Here is a 17734-nt window from a genome sequence, read left to right on the forward strand (position 1 = left end):
GTATAGAGGTACCTTTTGTGATCTGGTATCCAACTGGAATGGTTTGTGGCGAAACGACGTTTAGAGAGGCAGGAATATAACATGACTCCACAAAGGAAAGGATCTGAGGAGGAAAGCAAGTCGACCTTTTAAGTTACAGAAGTCGCCTTAAACTGAGGCGGGTTATCCGCACTTATCCATGCGTCGCTTTTCAGAAAACAATGTTGACAAGCACTTAAATTAAGTATCGGCCCGAATAAAATACTCTTTAAAAAAGACTTACCAGCAGCGACAAGACAGGATAAATGAGAACCTTTGTCATTTTAGAGTAAAGGCAGTCGGACTTTGTCCCGGAGCGACTCAAGAAAAGTCCACCTGGAGTTGCTCTCCAGCTCAAATAATGACAGACGTTCTAAGATCTCGCTATTAGTTGATTTGTCACCCGTCCCTTTCTCCGATTTGTTACAACGTGCGTGGGCGGACTGTTATGTTCTGCTCSGTTCCAGCCACTAATGGCACACACTCAACCAGTCACACCTAGCGGGACACGCCCTGAACGGAACGATATCTCRGAGGATCACCTTAGGGCGGCGTATTGTTGAGTCCAGGGTAGGGCATAGCTCCTTTTTGCAACTAACTTATATCCTGGCATTTCTTGCATTTATTTCTTGCCAGTAGGGGGAAACATTGTCCAAGTTTTGAATGGACTGAAGCCCCCATCCCCCCCTTTCTGCAACTAAAACTCTCAAGGTAATAATGAAGTCGAGCAGGTGATTGTTGAAGTCAGATAGCTTACACTAAAGAATTTTGATATTTGATTAATTCACTTTCACACGAGGGTATATAAAAAGTGTAAATAGCTGTGCTCCTCTCACAAACCACAGAAAATGCAAGGCTATTCAACTTTAGAAGACCTCTCCCTGGTATGTACACAGCTTGACCCCTGCTGACTCCTCCCCTTCTGCAGCCTCACTCAAACTTTCTGGCAAGAGGGATCAGTGCTGGGCTCCTTATTTAACACCACAGGAATGTGAGGTTGAATGGAGTCTGTCATGAGGGAGGATGTTTTCCCACCACGAAACGCTCACTATCTCTGTAAACTACTGATAAAACTAAGGGGCCAGAGGCAATTATATGGAGAGAAAATCCCCAGGGAATTCAGCATATGGGGTAGTGCTTGTTTAGAAATGCTTGGGCAGTTGAGGAGGTGGGGGGCTGGAACAGGAAAGGTGAGAAAAATGTCAGGAAGACAGCCTTCTGTGCGTCATGGGTGTGGACATAATGAAAGGAGACGWAGCTGCGAGTCTGGTGAAAACGCAAAAAAACACTGAGCAAATGATCCTTTCTGTAGTTTGCCGCAGGCTAAAGTGAAAGTTTTTACTGTTCTCAGTTTTCTTCGYGTTTAGAAAGTGAGCACTGTTCTGTTGATGTGTCTTTCAGTTCTTTTTCTTGCAGCTGAACCACTCATGGAGGAATAAAAATAAATAAAAAAAATACCAACAAAAGAAAAGTTAAAGCATGTTTCTTTTAAATCGTTTAGGTATCCCAACTTTTGTTGACTTTGAAGAAAGTGAACAGTGAGTCAGTTGTCTGGACAGACTCAGAATCACACAGCATGACTAAATGGTAACACACCTGGCCAGGAATTGTTCTTGCTGTTTCGGTGTGTGTGTGTCAGCGCTTGCGTCACACTATTTTCAATCACACGTTGATATGACAGCAGACAGTGTGACACGAAAAGCTTGAAGGCAGACTGTTCTCGACTCCCTCCGTTATGAACAATAATTAATATGATGACACCGTCTCTGACAAGGACATCTGACATGTACCTTTTTCCTGCACATACGCCCAGAAAAGAACACCACCCTATACACCTTGTTCTGAGTTATTTGCCGTGAGGCTTTTGTGTCACGTGAGCTGAGGTTTGCCAGAGAATATTAGGGAGTAAGCAAGATTGCATAAACCAAGTAACAGAGTAGACAGGTCTGGGTTGAAGGTGTGTCGATGTTTACTGTTTTATTGGGCTATAAAACAGTATTCCAAATTTTGAAAATGAAAAGAGTACTGTTTATTCCTTTATCTGAAAATTAAGAGAGTATTGCTCAACTGCAAACGTACAAATATATGGCTATCTATTACAAATCTATCCTTTACAGATGAGTGTCAAGAAAAAAAAACAAAAAAAAAAAMCRTCTTGTCAGATGAGGCAAAAGCAGAACTTGTTGGGATACATGCTGATATGATAACAGTGAAGGGAAAGTCAACTCTTTGCATAGCCCTGAACATACTACTGTCACTATGATGGAAGAATTATGATGTGTTTATGATGTGGTTGTAACTAATGTGAAGATGRAGAGAGTCAAATACAATACCGGCAGAAARTATTTCAGCGACTGCAAAAGTGAAAGAGGTTTCCTTTTCAGCAGGGTAAAAACTCTGAACACGTCAGTGCCAAATTGTAATCATTTTTGATCAAAGCATATTCATGGTAAGAAAGGRCTAGTCAACATTTAGACCCATATCCAGCTGAGAAAGTATGGCAATTCAAGAAMGACTATYTCTACAGATGCCCCCTTCGATCTGAATCAGTTGGAGCCATTTTGTAAAGAGGGAAAGCCATGAAGTTCAGTTTACAAATCTGTAGAGACAAACTAGAAACCAGATAAATTAAGTTGAATCAACTGTATTTATTGTCAATGTAAAGTGAAGCCCAATGGAATTTAGATCCAAGATTTGTATACACACTGTGTACAGTGTGAAGTACAATAAGTGACTAAATACACAAAGGCATTGTGTACATGTCTGCACAAACATGAACAAAAGCAAATAGTGGAAATGTTGTCTTACAGTAGGACATGCTCTGTAAGTTTTATTAAACTTTTTCCTCTTTCTAATACACATTTTGCTGCTGCAATTGGATTGAAAGGTGACCTGCAAATACACACACCGCACTTTCCAGATTTCATTTGCAACAAAAAAAGAAAAAAAAAAAAAACAGGGATCTTTTTTCTGTCACTTCACAGTTATGAGTTGCTCTATAAACTTTCAAAAACATGTATTAAAGTTTGTGGTCGTGACATGGCGAAATATAAAAATGTCCATTAAGTATGATTACTTCTTGAAGGAGCTACGGCATTCAAATCTTCATCAACTGTTTATGTACCACTTAACGAATGTTTTGCTACAATCATAATGACATTCGTCAACTTTTGCAATCTGTTATTGCTCAGTACATGGAGCACATGCCATGCCAGCACATGCCATACCTAAATTTGCGTTGCGTGTTGTACAGTTGCCCCACCTTGTTTTCATGTCAGTTAACTGGAGCTAAGGCCTCAGTAAAATCTGCATCCACAAACCAAAGTGGAGAATGATGGATCCATCTCAACCACAAAATAAAGTGGGATTTTAAGGCAAACTAGTAACAGTTACTGARTATGCCTTTGGAATGCATTTAGCTTTGTTCAAAGCTTTTAACATTGCAAAAAATAAAATAAAAGAAGTGGTTTGGTTCCTTCCTTTAATTTGAATGCCTTGAAACACACCTATTGCACATAATAGACTTGCTCAGCTCATAGCAATGTTAAATACCGTCTAATTAACCTGTTCTAAAAGATATACCTCATTACTATCTAATACCTTTCTGTTTCACACTTTTTTTGTAACTTTGTCACACACTATGACTCCACCAAAATCACCATTCAACTAGAGATTAACTTGATTAAGAAGTACAATGAAAAACAACATTTTCTTAGTGACTAAAATGATTAATGTCTGAGGATTACACTGAAGCCACATGCTTAATTAAGCAAGATGAAACCGATATTGTAGTTCCCATAGCATACCTTTTATCATGGGCGGGTGTGTTTTTAAGCACTATGACCATGCTTGGTGAGTAGTTTCCCTCTTCTTTTTATAAATCTCATGTTTTACACTAAATTCAAGAACAGCACAGCTGCACAAGCTAAAACGTGCATATAGTTTGGCCCAGTGCTGCCAAAGTTCATGACTCAACAATCTGTGAATCTCAGATTTAGAATTTCATGAACTCTGGTGACATTTAACAGACTAGTGWGAAAATGTTGGTCAAACAAACTCTGTTCTCTTTTCTTTTYTTCTTTTTTTTCTTTTTAGTCTAACCATGATCTCATATTAAGTAAAAACTGAAAGGATGCAATTCAACTTTCATTATCTCTAAATGAAATGTTACACCATTTGAGTAATGAGACCAATTTTAATCATGTGCTTTAAAAAGATTTTCTAGAGAAGTTATGAATCCCTTCAGATTCTAGAAGACAATATTAAATTAATGCTCCATTGTCAAAGCAGAGCTAGTTAAATATTCCACAATACAAAAAAACTGTGTAATGCATTTTATCAACAAAGGATTCCAGGAACGACCTAAAGTAACCCAAGTCCCTCTGCTGGCAAGTTTGCGAAATAAATTMGTTACACAGATGCTAAGAAAACCTTCACTGTTTGAAAGATATGTTGATAGAGTTACAATATAAAAATAATTCATTTTACCACTTCTCAAATTTACCAAAATCTGTATCCACTTTAAGAAAGGTTAAATCAAGTTGTGTAAAGGATCAAGCATGGACAATTTCTTAAAGTTCCTTTTGGCTTAACCAGATGTCATTGGCGCAACTAAAGGGTGGACAACGGGGGGCAACAACCACCCCTATAAATTTGCTCCTCCAGACATTATTACATGGATATTTTTGTGAAGGCATTTCAGAGAAAAAAAAAGAAATGACATGTTTTGAAGGGGTGCAAATTTTATTTTTGTATTCCTTTTTTATTCTGTCCCTTTGCCCCGCCATTCTCATTTCCGGTCTAGGCCTCCAGGAGCAAATATTTTCGTAAAAGAGAAGACTGAAGGTATTCATAAATGATTGGACAATCAGCTTTACGGACAGTTTTTGGTATCAAGGGTTTTGAAAACGTGAATTTACGGAACAAGAAATTAGTAATATAGACTACCACATAACAGTTTGTCACCAAAGAAATGCTCTGTTCTTCCGAGAAAATATATTTTATTAGTCAGATGAGTTGCAAAATGAGAACGAAAAATATTGGCAAGATTACAAGGTGACTAGGTTAAAAAATATATGATTTGTACTTGAAATAATGATTTTGTCTTTCAAACTTTGCTTTCACGAAAGAATCCTTCATTTGCAGCCATAACAGCCTTGGAGACCTTTGGAATTCTAGCTGTCAGTTTGTTGAAAAAATTTGAGGTAATTTCACCTCCATGCTTCCTGAAACACCTTGCACAAGTTAGTGGGTCTAATGTGCTTATCCTACTGCTCAGTTGTGTACTAGCACCTATCACTTCTCCCACTCTGGTAAGAGCCAGTTTCCACTGTTCTTTAAAGGGAGGAGTGCACACTGTTGTATGAGATTTTTAGTATTTATCTCTTGTAATAGCCTTCATTACTCAGGACAAGAACAGACTGATGAGTTTCAGTAGAATGTTCTTTTTTAACAGCTATTTTTAGGCTATAGTTAAACATGCAAATAATAAACACAATTTTATTTAGGCATTTTCAAAAATGATGGCGATAAATGGTCATACAAATGATCAAATCTCAGATCATTTCATTCGTACCCAGTGCTAAAATACATAAGTAAAAAAATTTGTACATTTTTTTGAAAAATCTTACAAAATATGACTCTGGACTAAATCTAAATTAATCTAAGTGACTCCTGTCTAATAGATAAGACTAGCTAGAGTTAAATATAGTTTCTAGGCAGTAATCCATAAGAATCCAGGAAATTATTTTAAATTGTCAAACTGAGTAAAACATGGATGCAAATTCATGCCTGGGTGACACTGCTCTATACTCAGAAAATGTAAATATAAAGAAAGTCAAAAGGTATGCAAAGACAAAAGGTCAAAATGACAAGGAACTACTAAAAAATGAAATATACCATATTAAAAACACTCATCCGTTCATCAGTCCATCTATGCATTGTAAACACCGCTTATCCTTGCAAGGTTGCAGTTGTCAGAAGCAAAAAGCAAAAAAATAAAAAATAAAAATAAAAATATGGTTGAGTGTTCTAAATGTCAAAGTAGAAATGACAAAACATTTTTAAAAAGTACAACTATTACATTTTGACCCAGTGACTAAATCAACTAAAATTTTGACCTGGTGTTAACCAAGGGAGGTCATTTAACTTTGGGTTTTAGGTTTTATTTTACAACATTTTATTTTGAAGTCACTTCTTTTTATTTTGTAACATGAATTTTGTTATTTGTAGCAAACTTTAAAGCCTTACAACGTAGAAATGAAAGTTCAAACCCTTTAAAGCTATTGAGTGAAGTCTACTTACAGACATGAGCTAAATAAATACTGACAAACTGAGAACAGCCAGGACATTTTAAAACCATTGAAAACCACAGAAACTGACATTTTATTTTAGGGCTGTCAATTTCTACGGTGTTTAATACGTACTGATGTAGCAACATTACGGGATACTTATCGGGAGTTCGAAAGCAGTTTTCTGTAGCGTTTTACCGGAGGTAGTAGAATGAAGTACCAAAGCAAATGCGGGGATGTTTCAAACATTAACTCTTTATATCCATATAGATGGGTCAGACAAGTCTTGACTCATTTTGTTACCTCGCCTAAAATGGTTTCCTCCCTCTCTTCCCCACCTTGATTTTTCCATTACTGTAGAAAAGAAAAGTGCTATCAAGCTTTACACAACATTCTGGTATCACTTCTTATCCAGAGTGTTCTAAAGAAGGAGAAGACACGCCCAGAGCTGATATACAGCTCACTCCTCTTCCACCGGGTCAAAGTCTACAGCAGCTAACAAAAGACTTACACCGGATCTCAACTCCAGCGATCTCACTTGGAAACGAGGACCAAAACAAAAAAACAAAAAAACTAAACTTCGTATTTTGCTAACAGATGGATTCCCTGCTCAGATGCAGCCTTTTCTTTCTGCTAATATACTTCCTCACTGTAAGTAACGGCATTTGCTCTGTTTTCTTTTCCTTCCTCAAATAGGTCTTAAAAAAGTAATGGAGAGACGGGCTTTCAACAGGTGTGGCTCTTCTTAATGCGAAGGGTAATGACAGCGGATACGCTTCGGTAAAATCTTTAGAACGCGAAGTGTCTGTGTTTACAAAGAATCTCACTTTCCCTTCCCTGCCTTTTTGGAAGGGGAACTAGTCTTTTTTTGTTGTTTTTTTTTTTCGTTTCTTTCTAATCCAGCCATTGCTCATACATATTGAATGTTGAAAACCTAGAGCTGCGCAAAGTTTCATTACGTTCTGGTGTCATATTTCAGCAATAACATCAATAAGTAAATAAGTAAATAAAAAAAGAAAGAAAGAAGGGAAGGTAAATGAAGAAGTTCCTTTCTTTCTTAAGAAAGAAAAAAAAAATGGATGAGTGGGGATTTTATCAAGCTACCGCTGTTTTCTTACAGAAAGGTACATTTAAATTTGGAGTTTAAATGTAATCCAATTGTTATAGGAAGCCTTGGCTAAATAAACGGAAACAAACAAAAGACGGTTCCATACAAAAAGTCCATTGAATTTCTTGTCATTGTGCTATTTCTCTGCACTGTTTTCAAAGTACGCAAAAAATAACAGTTTTGTTTCACTGTACAAAATGCTGAAAACAAATTTAAATGTAATGCCTATTTTATATTGAGAACGTATTTGTGCAAAATGACAAGGGATTAAAATAACGTGAACGTCGTGGTTTCAAAGCTCCTTTAATGCTACAATATATTTTTTTATGGTTTATATCTGGTGGAAGAGCCCATATTTGTTTTCACAATGTCTTTCACAATGCTGCTGGGTTACAGCAATCACCCAATCAGTAACTCATAACGTAGAATAATGTGTGCTTGAGCTGGAATTTGATAGACGCTGAAATGGAATGGAATTGCAGTATTTTGCAGTACTAATTTTTTCCAGAGCTGTATGTTTACAAATGGATGTAAAACAGCAGCAGTGGGGTTTTCTATAACTTTGTAATTATTACATCTGGATCTCTTGTTTTTATGCTGATTTTTTATTTATTTTTTTGTTCTCCTGAAGCTTGTTCCTGTGACGGTGGAAGGACATGGTAAAGTACTCAGGAGGCAGAAAAGAGAATGGATCCTAGCTCCCAGAAACCTTACCGAGGGATTTGACTACACCACTTACGACTTCGTTGCTAAGGTGTGCACCTATTTGTCCTCCCTTTTCAAAGTCTTGTTCAAAATGCTATCCCGTAAGCCACACTTTGAAATCAACACAGAACACACAAATGCATACCTGAAACACTGACAATCTTCAGATGTGTTCGGTTGGCGACAGTAAAAGATTCTCTTAAACATTTTTTGGGAAAATTTGCATTGTTTGATATAGGTTATATGGGCAATTAACCAGGGCAGCATCAGAAATGGGTGAGGCAGCCAGTTTGATACCCACCTAATAGCAAACTGAACAAGTTTTCTACTACTTGTATACGTGTAGTTTCCCTACTTGTCGTTGAGTGCTGGGAAATTACATTACCTATACACAAAACAAAATAGATACTTGTATTTTAATTGTTTGGAGTGTGGGAGAAGGAGGGACTTTCCCACAGTACCATACCTACTAGAAACACATCTCTGCGTGCATATTTATATTTCAAGCTGACAAAGTTAGGCGTAGTGATTAATCACGATTAATCACAGTGCCAGAGTGTAATTAATCTGAAGTTTTTTATCTATTGACAGACCTATTATAAACACACAAGTTGAATTTGGCCTGTAGATCTTAAACTGCGTCTAAAATTCAAAATTTTTCAACTGTAACTTTGAGAGCCTCAATAAAGATAATTTTAGCATAATACTTTATGGTTCTGAAGCCCAGAAGCGACAACAAATTTAACAACAGCATCGTGTGAAAGGGTGGGGGTTTAATAGCCGCTCATATTGTATTTCATTCATATGAACATTTTTTAATATAAGATTGTTTAAATAGATGAACTAGGCTAAAATAGGAGGTCTGTCCAAGTACCTCTTTCTTCTTCACTGTAAACTAAAAACATGATATATAGAAACTAAAGGTGAGTAAAGTGTTATTAATATCTTCAGTTAAAAAAATCCAAGCTATCACTTTAATTGTTTTACAGGATTGCAAGTGAATTTACTCCCCAAAAAATATTCTAAATTACAAATTGAGGTACCAATGCCTTTTCAATTATATTAGAAGTATTTTATAATGATGTTGAAAAATAAAGGTGAAGCGCATTCCAGTTACGAATGCTTAAATTGAGACATGCTGATTCCTGCTGTTCGAAGAAGCTATGTTTCCATGTGGTTTTCATCTTCGTCTATGCATCTGTGTTCCAGATTCGCTCAGACAAGGAGACATCTCAGGAGATAATATACTCTTTAACTGGTCCTGGTGTAAATGAATACCCACAGGGCAGATTTTCTGTTGACCGGAAGACTGGCTTTGTTAAGGTCCACTCCATTCTGGACCGAGAGGAAAAGGCACAGTATCATGTAAGAGCAACTAAAAATCGTTTTGTTGTTTTTGTAAATATAGTGAAAATGAATGAAATGTCAAAATACGTTCTGATTCTTTTTTTAGCTTCTTGGTGTGGCAAAATACCATGATGGGACTCGTGCTGAGAACGACATCACTCTCGTTATTAATGTCGTGGACATTAATGACTGCACTCCTGTCATAAAGATGGAGCAAGTTGGAGAAGTCAGCGAACACAGCAAATTCGGTATTAAAGATCTGCAAAAAATCTTTGATCTAGGTTACAAAAAATGTGTTAGCTGCAGTATCRTAACTATGTTATGTTTATTTTGTTAGGTACTGTTGTCATGAAAGTGATAGCAACAGATGATGATGATCCGACCACTGACAATGCCAGGATCTTCTACAGAATAGATGAGAGCACTAATGCTGACGGGATGTTCACCATCAACCAACGAACAGGAGAGGTCATGGTTGCAAAGACCACTCTAGATAGAGAGGTGAGTCACCGTGCAGTTCTCATTTGAGCTTTACAAGTAAGCACAGATTCATGATTGAGTTAAAACTCAGTTTCATTATGTTCAATGTCTTTTTTCTTTCAGACCAAAAGCGTATATAAGTTGACCATTCTGGCTTCTGACATGGGAGGCAGAGCAGGAGGACACACAGCGACTGGTGAAATTGAGATTAGACTCACAGACATAAATGACAATATACCAACACTGGGACAAGAAACGGTATATTTGACGCAACAAGCATGCAATTATTCGGTTAAACACTGTATTGATAATGTCCCAATCTGAATGTTCTCTTTTGTTTTTTGTTTTTTTAAGTATGAAGGACGAGTGGAGGAGAACACAATTGGTGTTGAAGTTCTAAGGATACAAGCGATTGACCTGGATCTGATCCAAACAGACAACTGGTTTGCTTTGTATGAAATTGTTTCCGGGAATGAGGGAGGTTACTTTGAAATCACAACTGACAGACAGACCAACGAGGGAGTCGTCAGAATTATTAAGGTCTGTTTAAATGAAAAAAATGGAATCCTGGAATCTTTCAGCACAACATTTTGTTGCTAAATATTGAAAGCTTGATTCTCTTGCTAATCATGTGCTTATTATCAATAGGCCGTGGACTACGAGGAAATAAAAACGTTAAGTCTCGGAATCAAGGTCAGAAATGTAGCAGAGTACAACTTCGGCAGCAGCACGGTGATTTCAGGCGCTTCGTCATCCAAGTCGTATCCCGTCAAAATCAATGTTGTCAATCAGAAAGAGGGGGCTCGATTCCAGCCCAATGTAAAAGTGGTGACCGTCTCTGAGGAAAAAACTTCTATATCCCTGACAAAAGTAATAGCAACATACGCTGCTATTGACAGTGACACGCTGAAGACTGCCACAAACGTGAGGTAATGTCTATCACGTAGCAGATGTTCCTGTTTTACTCTCTTTGCTTTTCAAACCAACCTGCTTGTTCATGCAGTAGCAACATTGAAAAGGTTAATTATTTTTCAAACTACTTAGACAAAGATCTGACTTTGAAGTGCTGTATTTTTTTTTATTTGATTGAGTCTTCCTCAGTTCACATATGCTTGATTAAACTGCAGACATTCATTTATTCATTATTTTATTCTAAGAAAATCCTAAACAGTCACTTGCTCTCCTGCCTTTTACTAATATTTCAGTATTGTGAACACATCTTGACATAGAGAATTATTTAAAGTATTATATCACATTGCATTGTTTTTTGAATATATTTGAGTGGAAAACACATAGATCCCCATGTTCCCTCATTTAAAATGCTGGAAGTACAAAATTTTTAAGACAATGATAAACTCTGCAGCATTTACCGTTTATGTGACAAAAAAGGTTATAAAATGTAGAACCTTTTATGAAATAGGTTTTTAAGTTACTTCCTCTCAAATAACATTATAAGATCAATTGAATTTGACAGWAATGTATTAATATTATAAGATAATGTCATAGTTATTGACTGTTGAGATAATGGATCTGAATCCAAAAGCACATAATATGAATATTATGTATTGGATTGATATGAATTTAATTCAGACCCATTTTGATTTTATTTAACTGAATGTTGGTCTTGTAAAGTTTCTTGAAATTAATTGGAGCTGCATAAATAAACCAAAGTAATCTAAACTGAATTGTTTGCTCTTTTACTTGCAGATATGCAAAGTTGTTTGATAAAGACAACTGGTTTTCAATTGATGAAAAAACTGCAGAAATCAGGTTGAACAAATATCCCGACCGAGAGTCAATTTATTTGATCAATGGAACATACTATGCCCAAATTATTTGCATAACTGACGGTAAGTTGTTCAAGATGTGACATTGGTTAAATTCTTGCCTGAAATCAATGTGTTGCACAGAAAAGCATGACTTTTCTCTGATTTAACTGTTTCCTAGACATCCCTGCTAAAACTGCAACAGGAACCATTGCCATTCAGGTGGAGGACCACAACGACCATTGTCCACATCTGACCTCAACAGCTCAAACCATGTGCTTTGGTGAAAATGTTATTTATGTCACGGCAAAGGATGGAGATATGTACCCCAATGGACCACCATTTACATTTGATTTGATTCAAGCGGACAGCAAACACAAGTGGAGTTTAGAGCCCTTTAATGGTATTTTTTTCCCTTGTCTGTTTTTGTTGAATGGTCTCCTTAGTTTTTACAGTATAACATAATTCCTTTTCAGGTTTGATTATCCCATAGTAGCAATTTAGATTAAATAAAACTCAAACTCAATGTTTTTACAGCTAATGTCACCCAATGTATTTTTGTAAGATTACTAGTGAAATGTTGCAGTAACAGGAATAAAACAGAAAAAAAGTAGCTATCTTTCAAATAAATGTTCTGCTGAAACAAAATAGAGCCTTTTCGGTTTGATTTTGTTAAACTAAGGCAGCAGAAAATAAGCTTCCCCATCGGGTTAGAAATCTAACAATCAGGTGTCGTCTTTCCTTAGAAACCACGGTCATTCTTCGAAGCCAGGGAAAGCTGTGGCATGGCAACTACAAAGTGACCCTGAATGTCAAGGACCAGCAAGGAAAGTCGTGCGATGATCTCCAGAAACTCGATATAACTGTGTGCACATGTGATGGAAACACCAAGGCCTGCAATTTACGCAGAAAAAGCAACGTAAAATTTGGACCTGGCGGTATCTTGCTCTTGCTGCTGGGACTCTTGCTCCTTCTGTGTGAGTAAAGACTTTGGGATTTTTACGCTTTTGGGAAATTCTGATAAGAATCTTTAAGTCACAACACAACTATCAGAACAAGTTGTTGCATGAACAGAAAGATTAAAACAAAACAAAAAAGGGTGGGTCTTTGGTGGCTTATGAAGAAATGTGATTTATGCCTACATTGCACAACTATGACTCAATAAGTTGCTATATTTTTGATTAATTAAACCTGTTCATTGAAGAAAGGAAGTGTCTTAATCAAAATTGTTTACTAAGTATGATCACTGTTTAAACATCGTTGTCAATTTATTTTGTAGTGATTCCCCTTCTGCTGCTCTTCTGCCTGTGTGGAAATGCCGCAAGAGATTTTAAGGCTATTCCCTTCGAGGCGAACGAACATCTCATCTCGTATCACACCGAGGGACAGGGGGAAGACAAGGTGCAAAGAGATTTCACCACCCAAAGGCAATGCGAGGATTTTTTGAATTGTAGAACGCGTTGTCACTGACAGAAGGTTCTTTTGTTTTCTAATTCGCAGGACGTTCCTCTTGTTCCAGTGCATGTTGATGGCAGCACCATAAATACAAAGAACATCAACATGTCTGGCGGAGCTGCGTACCTTGATAATTTAGCTGGTGCTGGAATGGGTGGAGGTGGAACCTTGACAGGAGAGGAGATGTGGATGGACAACAAATACAACTACTACCATGCAAACCGAGATCAGATGGGTTTCATGGGCGCAGGGACTATGAGGGGTCAAGAGATGGGTTTCATGGGCGCAGGGACAATGACGGGCCAAGAGATGAGCTTCTCCAAGCAAAGACTGACAGCCTTCGACGGAATGGCCCTGCCAGAGCATTATCTGGGGCAATACTATTCAGTTGTAAGTTTGTCAACTAGGTATTGGGACACAAGCCCGTGATCTAGACCCAAGTCAAACTTAACTAGCACAAACATAGATTTAAGACTTGACTTACCCTCAGACTTGACTTGAGCACGAGCTCTAGAGCTCAATTTTCATGAGCAATGTTTATTTAATGTAAAACCATCAGTAAAGTAAAAGTAAGGTTTTAAGTGTATATAATTTCAATAATTCAAAATACTTGCCAGTAAAAAGAAAAGAAAAAAAGTAGTTTCCAGGTTTGTCTTCTTTTAAATAATTGCTAGCATTTAACTAGTATTTACAATAAGTAAAGACCTGGTGTAGAAAGAAAAAAGAATTATCCAAGCACTGCTAAGTCATTGCTCATTAATTTTTATAAATATCCTGCGCTGAATATGAGAGCTTACAAAATCAGACACTCTTGAACAGGTCAGCGTAAAGCTCAGTCTACTTCAGCTTTATAGGAAAGGTAAATAAAACCATAAACACTTTGCAGCTGCAGAAGCACTGAAGGTTATTACTCTAGGAAAAAGCCTTCAGTGTGCTGGCTCAGACAATTTCATTGTGTAAAGTTTTATAAACAGTGGAATAATGACATAACGTGAATCAAAAGCTGTTAGCGTCCGATAAAATGTTCTCACCACAAGAGCACAGCGATATGATTCTGAGATGGATGTAAATATTATTAAATTATTATCCAGAGAGGGTTTAAAAGTTGAGTAATATTGTAATAATGGTTAATGGCCATCTATTATTTTGGTGTGGCAACATCCTATCTCCTACAGATATCCCTCTTTGGGTAATTTCTAAAAAAAAAAACTTTACTCTTATATCTTATTTTTATTTAGCATCAATAAAAAACCACACGTCAGGTTAGAAGAACTTCTAATGTTTATTTAAAAATCCAATGTTCATTCTCATTTGTTACTTTATGCCTCACTCATTTTTGAACCATTCCTTCCTTCCTTTGGAACTTGTTTACTGCTTAGATTAGACAAGAAATGCAAATGTAGTTTCCAATTAATCTAGCTAAATCTCCAATTCAAAGTAAAGTAAAATATCCATTCTAATAATGTTCTTTGAAGATACAACTGCGATTTAATCGAGGTAAACATTAAGCCATATTCATTAAACCATTTATAAATGTTATAACTGTGGCTGTGGTTGTTCCAATTAATGTTTTTTTTATTATAATTAATTGTCCATGAATTTAAGCTTAAGGAGAATCATTGCACCTTAAATAACTGATATTTGACCTAGAGTTGCACCTCAAAAACTTGAAACTTCACTTGAATTTGTATCTGGTAGAGCTGAGACTTGCCTTGGCTTTGTACATCAGATTTGTACACCAGACTGGATTTCAGCCTGTTCCCTGAAGTCTATATTCATGATTACATGTCAATCATATTTTTTCATCTCAAATTTTTCTCAGAGAGCATTGTGAAACTGCATTTCACTCAGCCGTGTAATTGATCTAATTTACTCTCATTTGTTTGCAGAAATCAAGACAAGCTCCACAGCAATATGTGGAGAAGGACAAAGAAGTGATCTATCAATACGAGGAAGAAGACTCTCAGGGAGCTTCTGTGGGATGCTGCAGCCTCCTTGAAAATGAAAATGATCTTGCCTTCCTTAATGACCTGGGGCCAAAATTCAAAACTCTGGCTGAAATCTGCAATGGAAAGTCCCTGGAGAGCACTTCGGTGGATGTGGGACTTTCTAATCTCTCGAAGGAAACCACGTTCACTGCTAGGCCATCCACCTCGACTCACACGCAGGTCCATACCCACACGGAGACGATTAGAGACAGAGAGCCTGTCAATGTCAACACCCTCAATACCTTCAGCAAAGCATCTGGGTCTTCTACCCTCATCCAAGAGGAGCGAATTACTGAGCGCGCCAAGGCTTCGGCAACTCTTCCTAAAGTCAAAGAGACAGTTGTCATCCCTAACCAAACACTTCTTATACAGCAGCCTGCTATGTACTACGCAGCAGCTGCCCCCATGTATGTAGTTGAGTCAAATCCCCAGATGGTGCTTGTGTCAGGGGGAACTCAGCAGGTGGTTGGTCAGGTGAGTCAACCTGGGCTCAGTCAAGGATTAATACAAGTTGGAGGCTTCCCAAGTTCTCAGGGTGTGGTGCTGGTTGAAGGGCAAGTGGGAATGAATGGAGTGTCTGGGCAGGTGGCACAGGGCTCCTCACAGGGAGCCGTCTCAACTACAAACACTCAGATGTTTGTAGTTGAGAATGGATCTTCTGGTGGAAAGCACAGCACACAATACTTRCAGAGCTCTCCTCGTGTACCACAGAGGTCTTCACAGGCAGGATTTGAGGTGGGAGGAAAAGGAGTTCAGGTGAAGTCATTTTCTGCGGGCTCACGTGGTTCTGCAGGATCAAGGGAAGACTTTACACTCGCAACCACACCCAGGCTCCAAGGAGGCCAGAGGGTTGTTGTTCAGCATAAAAAGGTCTCTGTGACTGAGAGAAATATCGAGTCAAACACATAAATTACTGCCTTGTTTTGCTTATCCGCTGAGGTCACACATGTATATGCTTGTTAAGAAATGCACTACAGCAGAGAGAGATTTGGGTCAGACTTTTAAACTGCTTGGCCTTTGGCTTTATTCAAATACTGACTGCTTTTACACATGAAAACACATAAGTGTTAAGAGTTCCATGAATGCATTAACTGACTTCTTTGATGCATAATTTTCTTCACCCCCTACTGAGTGAAAGTATGATAATATACATGCCATACAATAGCACTGAGAAGCCTATGTTTATTTTAGGTTAAAAACAAGTCAAGAAAAAAAAACATTTTTAAAAAGGTTTACATTTGTGACTTAATGTCTGTTATAACAGGCAGAGTTGCATCACTTCCTATTTTGTCTGAAGGTGTAATTTTTCTGGAAAAAAAACAAAAACATATTTTCTATATTATTAAAATGGAATAAATGCAGCTTACCAAAAACATATATATTTTTTATTAATAATCACTGTTTTATTGTCGTTCCTTTGTATCACATGTTGGTATTTTTGCAATTATTTGTACATGGAAACTGATAAGTGCCAAACTGTTCATCGTGTCGTCCTGTTTTTTCCCAAGGTGTTGTGCTTTTTAATTAAGTATCTCGCATTTTGTTAGGTTTTTTTTTTGTGTATGTCACCAAGTAATTTGGGTTTCCTAGAATAATATAGAATTACATTGCAAAATAATAACTTATGCCAGGGTGATACGGTTTCTTGCTGCTGTTGCTGCTTGTATTTTTGTCTTGTTTTGTCGTATGCTGATGGAATGTAGCCTTGGAGCTAAACTGGCCTGAAAATGAAGATTTGTTTCTGTTATTTGCACCTGATGTCAGTATAAAATCAAACAATAAAACAATACGTGTTTAGACTACAACAACATTTTTACTTTGTCATAGATACGAATACGCGTTTGTGTATATTTAGCTTATCTTTCATCAGTTATTTTAATTGTAAAGGTGTAAGTTAATTTTTTGAATTTTACTAGATCGGTGGGTATGGATCACATCTGACAGAATCTTACACTTTTAAAAATCTTGTTTTTAATAAAGTAATTTTTGTCAATAAGGTTTTCTCTGTGTCTTTTTTTTATAAATTTGATTTTGATGCACTGCGATCAAAATGCAACATTTAGAGGAGTTATGCAGTTCGAGAACAATGCTTGTAATCTCTCTTACAGAATATTTTCCTAAACTTTTATTGAACATCTTCCAGGATTTATTTTTTTTATTTCAGTTACATTTTTCAATTAAATTGAAAATAAGAAGCTTTTAAATATTTGCATCTCTTTTCAGTTTTGGAAATACTTTTTTGCTCTGTGTGCTCAAAGAATGTAATTACAATGTTTTTTTGTTTGACAAATACAGTCAGACTCTAGGGAGGAGCTGGCTGAACCCTCCTCCATTAAGCAGAGCTCATATTTCACATTCAGCCAAGCAGACAGTAGCATGCTTGTGTGGAACAACAGGTTGCCTTGTGAGACAGCTCATACAAAAAGGTTCTCAGAGTAGATTTCACAAAAAGACGAGATAGTGCCAGATGATCTAGGTAAAGCCTGAAAGAAAACTTTTTTACCTGTTAAAAGCTTTGCGCGTCCAGCTTGTGTATGTATTTTTTAATCAGTTAATCCTAAATTCAAATCCAGTCAA

The 17734-nt window shown here is 37.0% G+C and overlaps 2 protein-coding genes across 2 annotated transcripts in view; one reads left to right on the forward strand and one right to left on the reverse strand.

Annotated features, from left to right (window-relative positions):
- LOC103479638 (desmocollin-1-like) overlaps window positions 1-584 on the reverse strand; it is a 14567-nt gene extending 13983 nt beyond the window's left edge. The window contains exons 1-2 of the mRNA XM_008434184.2: window positions 263-584; window positions 13-103 (exon numbers count right to left, since the gene is read on the reverse strand). Of these exons, the coding sequence (XP_008432406.1) occupies window positions 13-103; window positions 263-301 (130 nt within the window). The 5' untranslated portion in view covers window positions 302-584. The remainder of the gene's footprint in view (window positions 1-12; window positions 104-262) is intronic.
- Window positions 585-6701: 6117 nt separating this feature from the next.
- On the forward strand, window positions 6702-17153 carry dsg2l (desmoglein 2 like). The gene is made up of 14 exons (XM_008434066.2): window positions 6702-6959; window positions 8048-8170; window positions 9331-9486; window positions 9575-9716; window positions 9806-9969; window positions 10072-10206; window positions 10303-10488; window positions 10597-10877; window positions 11656-11798; window positions 11896-12117; window positions 12461-12691; window positions 12994-13115; window positions 13215-13559; window positions 15059-17153. The coding sequence occupies exons 1-14, from the start codon at window positions 6906-6908 to the stop codon at window positions 16064-16066; spliced, it is 3312 nt and encodes a 1103-aa protein (XP_008432288.1). The 5' UTR covers window positions 6702-6905; the 3' UTR covers window positions 16067-17153.
- Window positions 17154-17734: the final 581 nt, after the last annotated feature.

Source organism: Poecilia reticulata, linkage group LG17 (assembly GCF_000633615.1).
Source record: "Poecilia reticulata strain Guanapo linkage group LG17, Guppy_female_1.0+MT, whole genome shotgun sequence".
NCBI classification, from domain to species: domain Eukaryota; kingdom Metazoa; phylum Chordata; class Actinopteri; order Cyprinodontiformes; family Poeciliidae; genus Poecilia; species Poecilia reticulata.